Source organism: Aptenodytes forsteri, unplaced genomic scaffold (assembly GCF_000699145.1).
Source record: "Aptenodytes forsteri isolate BGI_AS27 unplaced genomic scaffold, ASM69914v1 Scaffold357, whole genome shotgun sequence".
Classification (NCBI taxonomy): Eukaryota; Metazoa; Chordata; class Aves; order Sphenisciformes; family Spheniscidae; genus Aptenodytes; species Aptenodytes forsteri.
This window is the reverse complement of record NW_008795671.1, coordinates 298,820-315,697: the sequence shown is the minus strand read 5'-3', so window position 1 is coordinate 315,697 and position 16,878 is coordinate 298,820. Positions and strand designations below refer to the sequence as shown.

Genomic DNA, 16,878 nt, shown 5'->3' with positions numbered 1-16,878 from the left:
GCTTCTCTAGGAGAATGCTGTGGGAGACGGTGTCAAAGGCCTTACTGAAGTCCAGGTAGACCACATCCACAGCCTTTCCCTCATCCACTAGGCGGGTCACCTGGCCACAGAAGGAGATCAGGTTGGTCAAGCAGGACCTGCCTTTCATGAACCCGTGCTGGCTAGGCCGGATCCCCTGGTTGTCCCACTCATGCCTTGTGAGCGCCCTCAAGACGAAGCATTGGTACAATGTATTATAAAAATGCGTATAAAGTTACTGAGTTTTTTTTGAAGGTAACGGAAAGCTGATAAAAGCCATATCCACTTCCAAGTAATAAAGTGTAATTAAGGGTTCACAGAAGGCAAACAGCAAAAGAAACCGTATGTTTAAAAAAAAAAAGTTAAAGCCCATAAGCCATTATGTAAGCAGCATTTTTGTCTTCCTGTCTTGGGCAAAAAGACTGGACGAATACTAATTAAAATAATCTCCCTCTGCAGACTGCAGCCCTAGAGTTTGCCGACAGACTGCTGACTATTTTAGCTTCTAGACCCAAAGGACATATCCATGCCTCTGAACCATGTCACTGAACAGGCTAGTGTCTTGTTTGAAACTATCAAACACCATATACAACATGATGACCTAGTTCTTTAAACTGTCAGTATAGATTATGTTAAGTATTTTTTGAACTGGATATACTTCACAGTCTGCCAAAATTCCAACAGGAGAACCATTTAACAGCAAATACCTCCAACAGAAAATTCATTTCTAAAGAACAAGCTACAAGGACAAATTACCCAAGTGCAATGTTAAGAGGGGGAAGGGGAAGTCTATTGTATTATTTACAACAAGCTTATCAAAACCTTTTCCAGTTAAATAAATGCATGACTGGGAATGTCATACCTTTGCAGTAGTGCATTCAACCATTTGTGCTTCATCAAGGCAGATCCTCCACCACTCCACTGCTACTAAGGGGCTTGGGATGGCCATGTACCGCTTCTGGTTCCTGAAACGGCGCCCATCTTTGCTGTTACTGTGGGGTATATCTACATAGTTCAGTTCGGTGCGGAGTACATCGTATGTGGTGATAACCACCTCCTGCTCTGCCAACATGTGTGGCTGCAAAAAGCCATGCTTCTTCACACCTTGATACACCTACATAGATTTGTATTCAATAGCACAATAGCAAAGAGTGAAGGTAAGAGACACTTTAATAAAAATGCTAAAATACCAGTAGAGCGTAGTATGTGCATGCTTTTAGCAGTGTTGCTCATATAATACGAAACCATTCATAAAACCTGTACTCATATAGTAGCATGGTGGGAAATCCATATAAGTAACACAGATAATAAATGCAATACAGACATTGATGCAAAATTTTTATGTATGATTATTTATATCTTCGCAAAACATTTTTTTTTCTCCTTTGAAGAAAAGAGGACTTCAGTATTTTCTACAACAGTTATTTGTTGCAACAGTTGTTTGCAAGATTAAGTATTCTGTAATGTTGTACAGAGCAACATCATGTAAGTCAGTGTTACACGTCCAGTCCTCTCCTTTACCATAGATGTATTACCTTTCTCCCCATTGCCCCCAAAATTACATGGATGATTAGGCACAGACGGAAGTATGCAGTGAAATATATAAAAAAAACAGAAATGATGCTCTGGGTAATGTTTTATCTACAAAAAGGATTTCTACAGAGACTCATGAGATAGAAAGAATACCCTAGTAAGAAACAATCCCTGTGCACCAACAGAATATTATTATAAACCTTTCATATTGATATTTGTTCTAATATCAGAAGTATTTTTCTTATCTCCCTCGTCATTTTAAGCATAATCCTTTTGGAAACATACAGCAGTTTAAATAAAAAAATTAACAAGCTAAACCAAACATTTACTATATGCTTCCCCATGGTAGCATTCTATATCTAAGGAAAAATAAATACAGCACACATTATGAGTCTCAATATACTTACAATACCAAAACATGTTAAAATTTCAAATAACGTGTGGTACAGTACACAGTCAAAATATATTTTTAGAATAGGAGTGTTTTCTCATCTCCAGGATTTTTAGCTACTAAGAACAATTATTACCAGAGCTATATCTCAATCGCCTTTTTTTCCTTCTCATACAAAATTTTCCTCTTGCTCCCAATTTACTTGAGGAACCTACTTCAAAATTACAGGCATCCATTGCTTACTTTAAGAATTTTATCATCAGCTACTTCTTTCCACTCATCTAGATCTGCATATTAATCACAATACCAAAATAGATAAGGCTTTTTTCTGACAGATACAGGAATATCCCTATCTTTTTTAGAAAGAATCTATATTCTAGTCTCGTCTTCAAACAGCTAGCATCTTTCTATTCCTCTCTCATTCTGCGAGTTCATGATTTATTATATAAGAATGGACTATCTTGGTTAGTGTTCATCTGCAGCTACCTACAAATGCTTTTACCATTTAAGAAAAATCACACCGTCTTTCAGCCCCTCATAGTGTCACAAACTTTAATGTTCTCTTAATTCACACAACTAATAGTTAAAAATACGAAAATTAAGGTGACCCCATAAAACCTTAGTTGATTTTCCCCCCTCTTTACCCCTTGATGGTCAGCACATGATGTCACTGTTAATTTCGCTGTTAACTGTACTTTTTCTTCCAGTAATAATCTTCCTCTACATTTGTGCATATGGCAACAGTGTTTCTGTCAACTGAAGGAAACACTTGCAGAAAATTTCTGTTCAGCCCCAGAGTGTGACAACAGAGCATGTCCAACCAGGTCAATGCACACGAATGAAAGACAGAGAAGGGGAGGGGGGGAAGAAAAGAAAAAAAAAAAGCGCATGCTCGCTGAAGCAACTGTTAAGAAGAAAAAAAATAGCTGTCGAGGTCTAATGATCTCTTCCAAGTATTTATGAACAGATTTTCCGAAGGTTTATAACTTGGCCAAGTTTTGGTTGTTTTCACAGCAGCAGTAAAAGACAACCTGCCACAAAGCAAGACCTACTGATAAATTTTAATTTCTTGTTCTATTACATAAAACCATTATAATTTCCAACAGGTTGTAAGAATAAAAAACACCCTTCACATGCAATGCAAAACCTGTTAACATGGGAAACTGGTTCTTTGAAACATCTGCACTATTTTCATTTTAACTTTACAGAAAAAAAACCAACAAATTTTCATTTTGAAGCAACACTGAAAGCAAGTCTGGATGACTTGCAGTTGGCAGTTAAAAGAAAACGAAAACAGTGTCTTAGAATGGAAGGTGTCACACAGCTTAAAGTACTGACATTCAGTACTTAAGCTATTTTACTGTTACCATGTAAATCTATTTCTGACAGTTTTCATAAAACTGGTATAAAACTTGGACTGGGTCCTACGAAAACTGTGCAAGTTTTACACATTTGTTAGTTGCTGCACTAAAGCCAATTAGACTGCTCACACAAATGGCTTACTGGAGGCCTAGAATTCATTTATACATTGGGCATCTACGCAGGATAGCTGAAAGTATCAGATATATCCCTGAATACAGAGCTTCCTCTCTTTATCAATCCACTATTGTTATTTCATTCAAAATGTAAGGGAACTATGGTTCTCAAAGCACTTTATCATTACAAAGGTTCTTGCCTACTGAAAATATGAAGGACAAAACTTGACTACATCATTAATAAAAGACAATGGTTACCCTTGAATACTGTGATAACTATATTAAAAAAAATCCTTAGCCATAGTTACTCTATGTATAATTAGGCTTATTTTAGTGGTAGATCTATTAGAAATAAAGTAAAATGACAATACATGGTCTCCAGACAAACAATGTCCTAATAAATAGCACAGATGTTATAGAGACAACACCCAAGTTGTAATGGTGTTATTCTCAGTAAACACCAAGGCCCAAGACTTCTTTTGTAAAGCCTGAGAACCAGAAATTCAAAAAGTTCACTCTTTACCTACTGAAACGTTTGTTTTTATCTAGAACGAAATAAGAAGCAACTGTCAGACAGCTGCTTGGGTGCAAATGTACAGTGAGACGACACTGCCAAAACACCTATAGTTTGGCCTAAGTTCCTGGTAATATTTCAGTAAAAAAACCCCACAAACAGCCTTCCCTCTCAGGAATCACCTGTTGTTGCAACTGCTCAAAATTTACTTCCATTTGATAAAGATATCTAGTCCACTGTATCATCTCCCAGTGACCAACTAATACGGAAAAAACGAAGAACTAAATGCAGACAGTCTTTCTGGGACACCAGTGCACCGTGTGATGCCAAAGCATAGGTCTAATAGCAAGAAATGTAGAATTCTGACACAGAGGACAAAGAAACCTCTGAACTTCATGTGATACACAGTGTCAGACAGGAAGCCCCGAGCCTTGATAAAATAACTCTCCAGAATATGAAGCTATATAATCTTACCAGAACTCGAAGAGAAGATGATCTTACATGCCTATTGATCTCATCTACCCACTGATGACAAATAGAACTCGGAGAAATTATCAGAGTTGCTCCTGTGGAAACTGGTTTCATTGCCACGAGGCAATGGGGACAGTAGAAGGGCTTGATCTTCAGGTTTTCCTCTTTGTAGTTTACGCATTCTGCATGCTGCCATAAGTAACACTTCAGGCACTGCACGCGAGCTTTATAGTCAGCCAATCCAAGCTCACCACAGATGCATTCAAAACGATATTCAGAGGTATTAAATGGAAATACAGAACTGGTATGTTGTACACTACTGCCGGCATGTTCTTGGGAATGTGAGGACTGGTCCTTTGGGATTTCCTGCTTAACATCAGCTGTAGTTTTAGAAACACCAAAATCAGGATGACTGTTCACATCACTGGAGACAAGGAGGCTGCTATGCAAATCAGGAGACTTTGGGACCACAGCTTCCTGCTGAACATTATTCTCTTTTACAGAGTTCTCACAATCTGCTTCAGATTTCCTGTTATTTTTGCTAGTTGTACAATAATCATGTTCTTCCATGGTGATATCCACCCGTAAAGGGGTTTTAAGGACATTTTCAGAAATGACATCACTATTTCTTGATTCTTTGGTTTGAGTTTTAGCATCAATCAACTGCTTCTTCTGAATGCTTTCTGAAGTCCTTGCTACCTACAAAGTAAAATTAACCAAGAATGTCAGACTTCCTCCTCACCTTTTTTGGTTTTGAACATATAAATACATCAAGACATAGATATTAAGATTTTATATCAATTTCCAGTTTGAGGATTTGGTTAATGTTTACCAGTGTTTAAAAGACAACTTCACAGTAAGAACAATACATCTGCCAGCCCCCGCAGCACTATTTCCAAAGATTTATGACAGATGTAGTTAATAATTTAGCCCCAAATTTGATCTACTTACGATTTCTGCTTCTTCGTTCATAAGTGTCAAAGCAAATGCTGCAGTTTTTTCATTTTTATCAACAAGCCAGCGTCACTGAACTAGTGCGCGCAGACAACGCAGCTGAGAGTAGCATGCAACTGGTAGAAACAAGATCTGCCTCTGCAACATTCTTTGAAATACGGCACCACATTTTACCTGCTCTTTGGTTCTTTCTCGCCTCTTCTGTTCCTTATAATTCTTTCCCAGCTTGAAAGACCCAGCCAGACCATGTCCTTTGACTTGCTCTACTACTTGTTCTGCGATTAGTTTTTCTAGAGTTCTTTTGAGAAGCCGTCTATTTCTCTGTATGTCATACCTATATATAGCACTGATGTACTTAAATATTGCAATAATGGATGCTCCTTTCTTCACATTCATTTCCTTTACAGCTGCTAATATCATCACTCGTAAGCCTATATGTAGAATCAAAGCAAAAAAACTTACAACTCAGATAAAATGAAAGTTACCTCAGAGAATGCATATTAAGGAACTCTAAACACCGCGTTCATCTAAAAAATACAAAACAAAGGCAGCAGTTTTGACAATGCTTTACTTGAGGTAGTCCTACAAATCGTATTTTTTGGTGATTCTAAGACAATATTGAATAGCAGTAGAATAAGTCACTCAATTTTCTTACTGAAGCTTATAAAGAGGCAGTGTATTTCAGTTAAATGCATAAACTTTCTTACAACGACCTTTAGTTAGATGGAGCTCTGTAGCACAGAGATCTGAGTTGGTAACTTTACTTTTAACCGTGGATCACTTCTTTGTAGCATGCAATCCTACATCACAGTGCTCAGCAAAAGAGTCATTTTATTCTGCAGAAGCGAAGAGTAGCCTTGAACTCATAGTCAGTAGCCAATATAAGACTTATGCCAAAAGCAAAATCTTTTTAAAAAGTCATCAGAAATACTTACTGGGATATTGTATTTTTTCCTTTAATTTAAGCTCCATTTCCTTTGTTTTCTTCTTTTTATTTCCTTCTAAAGGTTGAGGTGGAACAAAGAAGTTCACAAGCTTACCCTAATGCAGACAATATTAAGTAGTTATTAGCTCATGTCTCTTCACTGAGTAATTCTGAACATCATTAATCTTTTCACATTTGAAAATAAGCATGAGCTGCTACAGATGTGTGCTTTGATCTTGCTAATTTGCTCAGATAGCTGGTTTTAGTGTACAGTCCAGTTTCTTGGCAAACGGTGTTCAGCACCCTACACTGACAACACAAAGAGCAGCCCTGCAAGCCACTTGGGTCCCCCACTACTTCAGAATTAAGTTGCAGGAATCTATAGCTGTGAGTGATCTAGGTTACTGATGGGGGGAGGAAAATATATATATTTAATATATAGCTAGAAACATAAAAGGAGGTAAGCAATATAGACTAAAAAGCCCTAGTTAGTTGTATAACAAGTAAGTTTCTCTTTTTAGGGATCGCCCCCAAAAGATTTACTCTATTATTAGTGATTCAGGAATAGTGATTTAATTTAAGGAGATGTATACTCAAGAACCGGGATATATAAAAGAATCCCAAAGCTGGAACAAATGCAGTGCCAGTATTTCTATGATTAATTGCTTTATAGCTGTATTCATTGACACTTCACTCTGCTCTGTCCAATTGGTTGCTTTGCAGAGTTCTTAAACAGTAACTGCAATGAAACTTCAGACACTGTTTGAGCCCTACAGTGAGTTGAAATACTTGGAGTAACTCTGACATTGGCTTACACAAGCCAGGAGTCATCCAGAATAAAATTCCACTCTGTTGGAATCAAGCACTTTTGGTTTTTTTTTCAGGACATCATACAAAGACATTCTGTATGTGAAGACAAGAAAAATATAGACGACAAGGGGCCTTCTGGATGAGTGGAATAGTGCCTTTTAATTAACGACAGAAAATGTCATATAATTCTGTTCATAAAGATCCCAAAATCTAAGCTAAGATGTCTGTCCCAATTACTCATATCGTGAAACAGTTTCGTAACTCGAACTCTCCAAAAGCTATGCTCTGTAGCTATTGTTGCCAGTTGATGTCCAGATGCTTTAGTGCTAATACTCCCCTCTTCACACTCCTCAGTGCTGACCCTCTGATACATTTGGGAAGAATCTTATTCTCTGAGAATTGGGTCTTTTTAACTGATGAAATTAGAAGCAGGCAGGAGATCATTATGAATAGATGTACAATGAAACTGGCTGCCATGAATTCAAAAGGATGGAACCCACGGAAGTGGTAAGAGTTTACTTAAGGATAAAGGTTCTCTCTCTTCAGAGAGAATTTTTGGTTTTAGTGAATGTGCTAAGTTTTCACAGGATGCACGATGAGGAAAGTGAAAAGATGGAAAACTGTTGCTAAATAAGCCCATTTATTATATGAAATAGAGGGGGAGCAGAAATCTTTATTCACCGAGTTTAAATCGTCCCTATTTTAGCACAGAACATATGTTCAATGGATGTTTGATACTCTTAAATACAATGAAGTGAAAGGAAGAATGATTTCCAACACAGTAGACTAAATTACTGGAGTACTACCAACAGCCTATTAACAGCGCAGTTGCCTGCTAACACCCTTCAACAATGGCAAACTATCAATTGCTTCTCATGCAAACCATTCCACTATTTATGCCACCAAGTATCACATCCTACAAAGCAAAAACTTCCACTGTACTTTAATCCAGCTTTAAATCTGGACTTCTATAAAACAGAAAACAACAAACTCAAGAGAAGTGCATTTCCATTAATTCTGAGAAGTATTTTCTTTGTACTAAATCTTATCCTGGTTTTCTTACCTCAGGTAACGTCAGATCATCTTGTTTAACGTCTGGTCGGGTATGAGTCAGAATAAGAGCCAACACTTCTACTGTTTTTCCAAGACCCATCTCGTCTGCCAAAATACCTCCAGGCCACTGGGGTCCAGCAATCGGGTATTCACGGATAATACTAAAATTCAAGTACATTCCCAAATGAAAGTCAGTAACTACAGAATGGTGTGACAGAGAAGCACGTGTTCAGGGACACACACAGCATAGCTTCAGCAAGGCAAAGTTTGTAAGGTCAGGCAATATCTTTTATTAGATAACCTGAGATTGACAAAAGCTAGCAAGCTTTTTGGGTGTACAAACCTGACCAAGAAGAATACGTATGCCAGAATTTTTTGGATTTTTTCCCCTTCTAACAGGCCTTGCCCTGCTAACCTTAGCATACCATAACATTAGTCTCCAAAAAACTGAAATATATTTATATTCACATGTGTTAAAGATCTGAAAGTTATATAGGGAAAAAATAAGAAGCAAACTAGCAATCAAAAGATTCTATTCTAACCAAATTAATGAGCAAAGTGAAACAGAATTAATAACGCAATACCCAGCATTAATAAAAAGCATTATACTGCCTCCTTCCTTTAGATATTAAAAACATTGGACCAGAAGGTCGAAGCCTCCAATGCTCTAATTTAAAAAAATGTTAATCTTAAAAGCACAAATTTGCATTAAAATAAAAAAAAAGTGCTTTAAGAATTATGTCTTCAACTTTCCATTTACATATTTACCTATGCATTATATACTCCAGTTTGCCTTTTTTTTTTTTTCAAATTAAAAATATCACTGTTCTAATTATTTAGTTGCTAACTGAAAAATGACAGTTATGGATTATCTTATATCCTCCAGGTAAAAGCTGCCAATAAGGTTTTCACAAAGTACAATCTTGAGGTGTTCTCAAAAAGAGATAACTATAAAAACATACCAGCCAGTAAATGGATTATAGTAGATTTTTACTCCATCCAGAGTGGTGACCTCCCGCCACAGGAAGTGCAGTGCATCTTCTATGGAGAAAGAGTTCATGTTACTATTACGAGGTTTCTCTATAAACAGCACACTGCTTAGAATTGCTCAGCCTTATTGTGACATTTAGAGACAAAAAGCAGACGTCTACCTCCACAGTGCTTCATGACCAACAAGATACATCAACTGCTGTTCAGCAAAGTTTAGTTTATCATTTAGCGTACTAACCAAATAACAGCTTTTATAAAAATAGTAAGGAAATAATTAACAAAGCTTATAATCAAACAGCAAGAAAACATTACTGCTGACAATACAGTGCCACTTTCCTCAATTATGCAAGTTTTCCAGACCCATATACTTGCCACTGCTTGGAGTGCTTGTGAGGTTCTCTCGGTGAAGCATCCAGTTCACCGCCTCACTTTGGTATGGCCTCAGAATAGGAATTAATGCAGGATGCTGCACATCCTCTCTCAGTAACTGGATATCCTGCTGATGGGTTTGCCTTACAAAGTCATAAAGCTCTTCGATATTTTGTCGCTCTAGTTCCACGTCAGATTCTTCCTCATCTTCCTCCAGCTCATCTGCATACACCAAATAATTCAAGACACGCATTACCAACCAACTTTGGTCAACATTTCAGTAACTTTTGCTGCAACATACTTAGTTATCACATGAAAGCAAGCAAAGCAAAACGTCATTTAAACATATGCCATGACTGCACCTGACTCTGCTAGCAGCAGTAGGAAACAATGAGCACTACTTTCCTGAAAGTTAAGATTAACATGCTATGGCGATCACAGAGGTATACATAATCAGCAAAGCCCTTCCTTTAGAATTTAGAGACAGAATGACCAGACCTTATTTATTTAATAAAGACCTTCCACTAAACATTTCCAACTGATACAGAACCACAAATAACTCACAGTTCAGATTTAAATGTTAACATGGGTCAATGATCTTATGGAAAGGGAAAAAACACACTGGGTTGTCAAGGATTTGTACAGTTTTCATGAAATAAAGCCTTTCTTGATAAAACAACATATTAAAAAAAAAAAAAAAAACAAAAAAACAAAAACCCAGGAGATTCTCTTCAGTGAGCTTTCATGTTAATTTTAAATTATCCATCTGGATAAGAAAATTGTAGCAGTAGGACAACACGAAATTCTGACCACTTGCATCATTGCAAAAATTCAGACAAGGCATACTTTAGAAATTAAAATCCTGCCTCAAAGAGAAGTAGGTACCCTCTAGGAGAGAAGGCCTACCCTTCTTTTCTACCCTCTAGGAAAGAAGGCCTTGTGCCTATGTATTTTTCACATAATTTGGATATATGGGCATACACGGAACTTAAGCACTGTAGAACAAAAATTCATGAAAAATTCAAGGGTCAGCATTTTAGGCAACTGACATAAGATGAGGGAACAAAAGACTTAGAGGACAAGTTTTAACAGTGTTTTAGGTCTCAAATTAAAAACATGAGTACCAATAAAACATCTGTGCAACTCTATAGTTCAAAGAAAGATACTAACCCTAGCTAGTATTGGAGATAAAGCCACCTTGCAGAAATTTTCTCAAAAAAAAAAAAAAATTTAGTGACCTTAAGGTATATTTAAAAGTATAATATATTGATAAAAAGAGAAAAGAGCTAATGGCAGGCACAATTAAATCAAATTATAATTACGTTGTCTCACACTAACAAAGAAGAGATGTACCTGACACAAAGACCAGAGAGCTTAATCTTAAAATAAGGTTTGGGCGCTGCTATTAGGATTCTATTTCATGGAAAGCAAAAGCTTTCTTTCATTCAAATGAACGGTGAAGGTGAAGAACGGTTTCCAAAACAAACAGCAGGAAATGATGTGCCTATGTACCGCAGCCATCAGTGCCCTCCCCTAATCCTTTTAAGTCAATGGAACAATTCCAGTGCTTCACAAGGGAAAAGAGAATTCTGAAAGACAGTAAGTTTCTATAAATTCATGAAAACTGTATATATAAAGACTTGTAATGTAAAGAAGGCAACCAGAGTGCACATGTGGGGTTATTAATGTTCCAGCCAAACGAAAAGCACCAAGCAGAGCATGCAGCTTTATATACTACAGAAACCGTTCCAAGGGATCCTCTCACACACATTCCTCACTTCACGGAAGAACAGAGAAATTAGAGTGATTGTAGAGTACAACCTTGATCAATGAAGTTGATCTATAATGACACCTATCATCATACTTGCTAAAATAACAGTTTTCAAATCTCACATGTCAGAGCATAATAAATCGACTTCTATATAAACTAAGTCTATCCAGAATTTTACAGGAGAGCAAAGACTACAATATACTTTAAAGTAAAATGTTTTTTCATACAACTGGATATGTTTTGTCCATACCTTTCTTGTTTTGTTCATTCTCTCAAAGATTTTTCTTTTTCCTGATTAAATTGTTCTATGTACCACAGGGACTTTTAAAAGGATGCTAAGGAAGTTTAATAAGTAACTGAGGGAGAGGTCAACAGTGAATATTTAATTATGCTTTCAACCATTTCAAAACGCAATTCAATTACATAGCTTTCATCTTAGTATTTTTTACCTTTGAGAAACAAATGGTATTGTACTATCTAAAAATTCAGTTTCTCCGATGTTTCATAATCAAGTATTTTACTTAATTCCTTCAATGACTGAACTAAAGTTCTGCTGTTGCATCTGCAGTAGCATCTTTCTGTTTTATCTGTAGAGCAGTTTCCAGATTGCTGTATAAGAATATCTACATCAATGAAAATGTAATCTTTTCCCCCTTTATTCTAGATTAATGGAAAACCTGTTGCTTCACATTTGGTATTAAAAAATGCCATACAAAGAGCAGAAAAATTCTTCTTTGTACAAAGAATTTATTCTTCTTAAGAAAATTGAAGGAAAATGGTATATGGAATATGCCATTGTCATGCTACTGTATGTCATACTATAGTTCCATGACACTATGCAAAAACAAACTCTGAAATATTTACCATTCACTAGAATAAATAGCAATTAAACAGGAATTTTAGTCTTTTTTTTTTTTTATTTTAATTATAAGACTATGGGGGTTTTTTTATATTAAGAAAGCAGCTAGCTGGATCTGCAAGTGATCTATCTATGCCTGTGTGTTCACTGAAGCAACAAGAAGCGACATGTAATATTATACAGCAGATACAGGATACAAGCTATTATAAAACCAGCTACTCGTTAAAGCAAACAAAAGAAATCTCTGTAAACAATTTCTCAAAAAAGTGGTTAACTCTACAATTAATGTTCAAAACTCATCAAGCTTCTGCATATTAAATATTTTGTCACTCTTTTGCAGATTCATTAGTGCTTGCCTATCCTATGCTTGCCATAACTTGAGATGGAATTCCTGCCACAAAGTCCCAAAACCATCTAGAAGGATACTAACAGGATGAATGCATTAAGGAAAACAAATATATAAAAATTAAATGTAGGGATAGAGAGGTCATGTCCCTTTATTTGTTTAAATCCTTGTGCGCAACTCCATCAACACAGGAATTTGCTCATCAATGGGGAGAACAAGAAGCCTCATCTTGGAACATCGCTGCGTAGAGTTCATTTTAGATGGAAACTGCTAAGTGTTAAAATACATATTTACATGCAGTTTTAAAAAAATGTCAATTAATTCTGTTTAAAAACAGGTGAAGTTCAAACACAGACTAAGTTGTTAGAAATGGAAATCAATTTACGCTTCTTAAGAGGAATGCATTCATCGGCGTAGAATCAAGGCTATATTATTTTATGCTACATCAGAAAGTACATGCTTAAAAACTGTCAGAAAATGTAACTGGTTTCACAGTGTGTAACCGCCTGGGGTCTTCCCTCCCAAATCTCTTCCATTTCTGTGACATGCTTTATTTCTGAATTTGGAGCATAGCATAATGCACACTATGGACTTATATAGTGGTTTAATGATCCTGTTTTGTTCTCTAATACTTTCAGGACAATTCTTTACCTTTGATTTGGTTTGACTGACACTGAACACTAAGTTGATGCATTTACTGAGCTATACACCTACCTACTGAACTACAACCCTACTTGCAACAGTTAGGAAAGAGGCCATTGGTTTTTTTTCTAATGTGAAGTAAGGATTTTTTTTCTTCTGCATCACTTTATATTTATCTATATTGAATTTATACTGAACCTCCATTGCCTGCTTGCAAGCTTTCAGTTGTTCTTCATCTCTATTGTGCTGAATAATACATTTAAAGTTTGTTGATGATACCATCTCACCAACCACTGTATTTCCCAAAGCATTAGGAATACATTAAGCTGCACATGCCTTTGTAGGCCTTGACTGGTGATCTTCATACACATTAACAACCATTTATTTCTATTCTCCACACCCTCTATCTTACTTAATCATTTACATGGCATTCATTGGCATAGAATCAAGACCATATTATTATTTTACACCGTATCAAAATGTACATGCTGAAAAATGGTCACAAAATTTACCAGTTGGCAACACAGCTCCTTATGAACCTAAGCTTCTGAAAAGGTAAGTTAAGGCATAACAACCCAATCACTCAGGTCCACATTCTTGCTCTAACTTTGAGGGGCATGTCTTCCCTTTCAGAAGCTATATTGCCTCTTCACCTGCAAGCTACGCTCAACCATGTAGTCCATAAAAATCTATCCTTTAGTGTACTGAGGACAAATGCCCCAAGTTCCAGCAGAAAATTATTTTGGATCTCAAAACAGGTCACTGTTCATTTTGTCCGTAAACAACCTCTTTCCCCAACTCCTCCACAATGAGAAGATAGGCAGAGAAGAAAACTGTGCTTCCTGCTGTAGCATTACTTTATTTGAGCACTCTTTCATATGCCTTAGTCATCTCAAGTCTATGAATTCTCTGGCAGATATCCTGCTTCTAATGCATTCATGATAATGTATTTCTCCTAATGCATTTAAAAACATTACTATTCATTTCTGTATCTTAAAATATTTATTCTTCAGACTTTTTTGGATCTGCTTTATTGTGCTTTTAAACCTAAACTGACAGATTTGCTTCAGTCAGATTACTTCAGTTTTTTGAAGGATGACTTCTTATGTACAATATCTTCCCCTCCCCACATACTTAGTTATACTGGCCCTTCTCTATACTTCTCTTGGTACGTCTCAAGTCTTTCCTGACAGCTGCACGTTTGTTCTTTGCAGCAGGCATGGATGTACAGATTTTATTCTGTTAACTCTTCCTTTTAGCTTTTCTTTAGCAAGTTGCCTAATTTTTTATACAATTCCGCCTTTTGAAATTAAGTACAATTATACGGGGTGTGCTAAACTTCTGTTGCTGCTGCAAAAACACTGAAACTCAGTATATTACGATCACTGTTATTGAGTCAGTCTTCAACTAACATTCTGAATCCATCCTACACTCAGACACAAGACCAAGGTTGGTTGGGGTTTTTTTTTGTTTTGTTTTGTTTTTAAGAGTTTCCTAAGCCATCACACCATAAAGCGGTCATTGATCACCCTAAAAATCTGTACCACTACCAAGTATAATCTGGCAAATATATCTTCAATTCCAAAATGACGACAAGGCCCATATTTGTAAATTTGCAGTGGTGTAGTCTTAAAACTGTCATAAAGGTGCATTTTGTGGTAGTTTACATTATAACTGCTTTGAAATATAAACAAAACAGAAATTCTGTTGCTACAGTTGTGTGTTAGACACCAAACTAGGAACAAAAGCTTTCCAAATTTAATTCCTGGTTCTTTTAAACAGTTCCTGTGGAACTTGGACAAGCTACTGTAGATCTGTTCAAACAACCCACACAAATCAGTGAAAACTGTATTTACTCCCAAAACGGTAAGGACTCAAACTTCTATGTGCCTCAGTGCCTTATCTGTAAGAGAAGGAATATTACCACCTGTAATTTGACCATAAACTAATTAGCATATGATTAATGGTCAGATAATAATATGGACAGAATTACCTAATTACATTACCTTGAAAATAAAGTGGCTCTACACGGCAGGAATAGCTTACTGTTTTCCCTCACATTGAAAACTACTAAAAAAAGACACACTTTAATAACAAAAATTATTCATCAACATTCAACTGAATTGCATTACCTGGAATTAAAAAACTATAGAACTTTTCCATGAGTTTCTGAATCAGCTGATTAGCTTTTTTGGGTCTTCCACCTCCATCACTGAGAAACTCTGTTTTACTTAGCCCAGCTTCCAGAAGGTAAATTCCAACCTGTGAAATGGTTATACAGTTAATCGTTTAATTAACTGTTAGAATGACAAGAATATTATAAACAGAAGAGTATGAAAATAACAACAGTGCTCTGAAAATTAGCAGATGTAGACAGATATAATAAGTCTACTAAAATCACCACATAGAGGATACAGTACATTGCAGCTAAAAGCTTCTGCGATTCCTTCAGGTAATGCATTACTAACGGTGCAAGAGTAAAAAGAAATTTTTAGGAAAAAACACACTGAAAACATTTACAAAAGCATGTAGAAACTATATATTTGCAACACATTATAAAAATATACGGTAGCTGCCAGACTTCATTGTTCAGAGGTTTTTATTTTATATTTCAAACAAAAAAGAATAACTTTTAAAATGCAAAACAAATATATGAACCCATACCTTTAAAGCTTGAGCCTCTCCAGGTCTTTGGTAAAGTCCAATTATCTTTTTCTTTTGCAACCATCTCAAGCCTTCCAATATTTCACCACCTAAAGTTGGTTCCACCAAAATACGTTGTTCATAAGCACCCAGGTATTCTTTTGTTTCATTACTGTACTCTTCTTCACTTCTTTCATGAACACAGACCTGCAGCTGATCATCAGAGTCTCCTCTCATCAAAGTAAAGCCCCTTTCATGGAATTTGTCAGTTAGAATTTGCTCAGAAGGAAGATGAAGAGCAAATTCTCCCAACAAAGCTTTCCAGGACCCATCCGCACGGTATGGCAAGACTATAATATTTAGCTGTACTGACACAGGAGTCAAGATGGAATAAGAGTCGTCTTCGTCGTTAACTGTCAAAAACTTAACAGATTTTGAGCCACTGCCTTCTTTTTGAATAAGATCTTCATCAGTGCTATCATCATTTATAACAATGAAGGATGCAGAAGAAGTGCTTGGACCTGGAACGTGGTCCTCATTAGTCATTTCATCATCTAACGTTATCACCTCATTTCTCCGGTCTTCATGCATATTCCAGCAGAGCTTTTTCTTCTTCTCCTCATCTATTTTTGATGGAGGTGCACGTTTTCGACGACTGCTCATTTTGTCGTTGTCTCAACAGTATTTTCCGTCTCTGCGAGATGAAGTAAATCAGTCAGCAACAAGTATTACAAAATCAAATGCTCACACTGAAATTTCACTGTGCAGTAGCTGTTAAACTTGCAAAAGGTTTGGACACAGACATATGCACTAAGAAATCAAACTGTTCAAAAGAGACTTAGTTTTACAGAGCCTCTCCTATCCCTGTGCCATCACACAAAGCTGGACGCGAAGCATTTGCCTTGTACTATATCCTATCATTTTGCCAGACAGCTACAGACAGATATCAACAAGAACGCTACGTTTCACAGCTGTTACTCAGAATCTTGTGGGACAGATATAAAATGAGAAGCAGTGGAATCCCTCAAAGGTGGGGGTGGAAGGAGACGGCAAAAGAAACTCCACAAACAGAAGTGCAGGAGGTACAGGAGATTCGGGGACAGGTGTGGAGAAA

The 16,878-nt window shown here is 36.5% G+C and overlaps 1 protein-coding gene across 1 annotated transcript in view; it reads right to left on the bottom strand.

Annotated features, from left to right (window-relative positions):
• Positions 1-16,457, bottom strand: part of SHPRH (SNF2 histone linker PHD RING helicase) — a 55,078-nt gene extending 38,621 nt beyond the window's left edge. The window contains exons 1-9 of the mRNA XM_009282501.2: positions 15,786-16,457; positions 15,254-15,383; positions 9,507-9,725; positions 9,107-9,185; positions 8,155-8,305; positions 6,292-6,397; positions 5,531-5,787; positions 4,406-5,101; positions 881-1,132 (exon numbers count right to left, since the gene is read on the bottom strand). Of these exons, the coding sequence (XP_009280776.1) occupies positions 881-1,132; positions 4,406-5,101; positions 5,531-5,787; positions 6,292-6,397; positions 8,155-8,305; positions 9,107-9,185; positions 9,507-9,725; positions 15,254-15,383; positions 15,786-16,427 (2,532 nt within the window). The 5' untranslated portion in view covers positions 16,428-16,457. The remainder of the gene's footprint in view (positions 1-880; positions 1,133-4,405; positions 5,102-5,530; positions 5,788-6,291; positions 6,398-8,154; positions 8,306-9,106; positions 9,186-9,506; positions 9,726-15,253; positions 15,384-15,785) is intronic.
• Between the last annotated feature and the right edge of the window lie 421 nt (positions 16,458-16,878).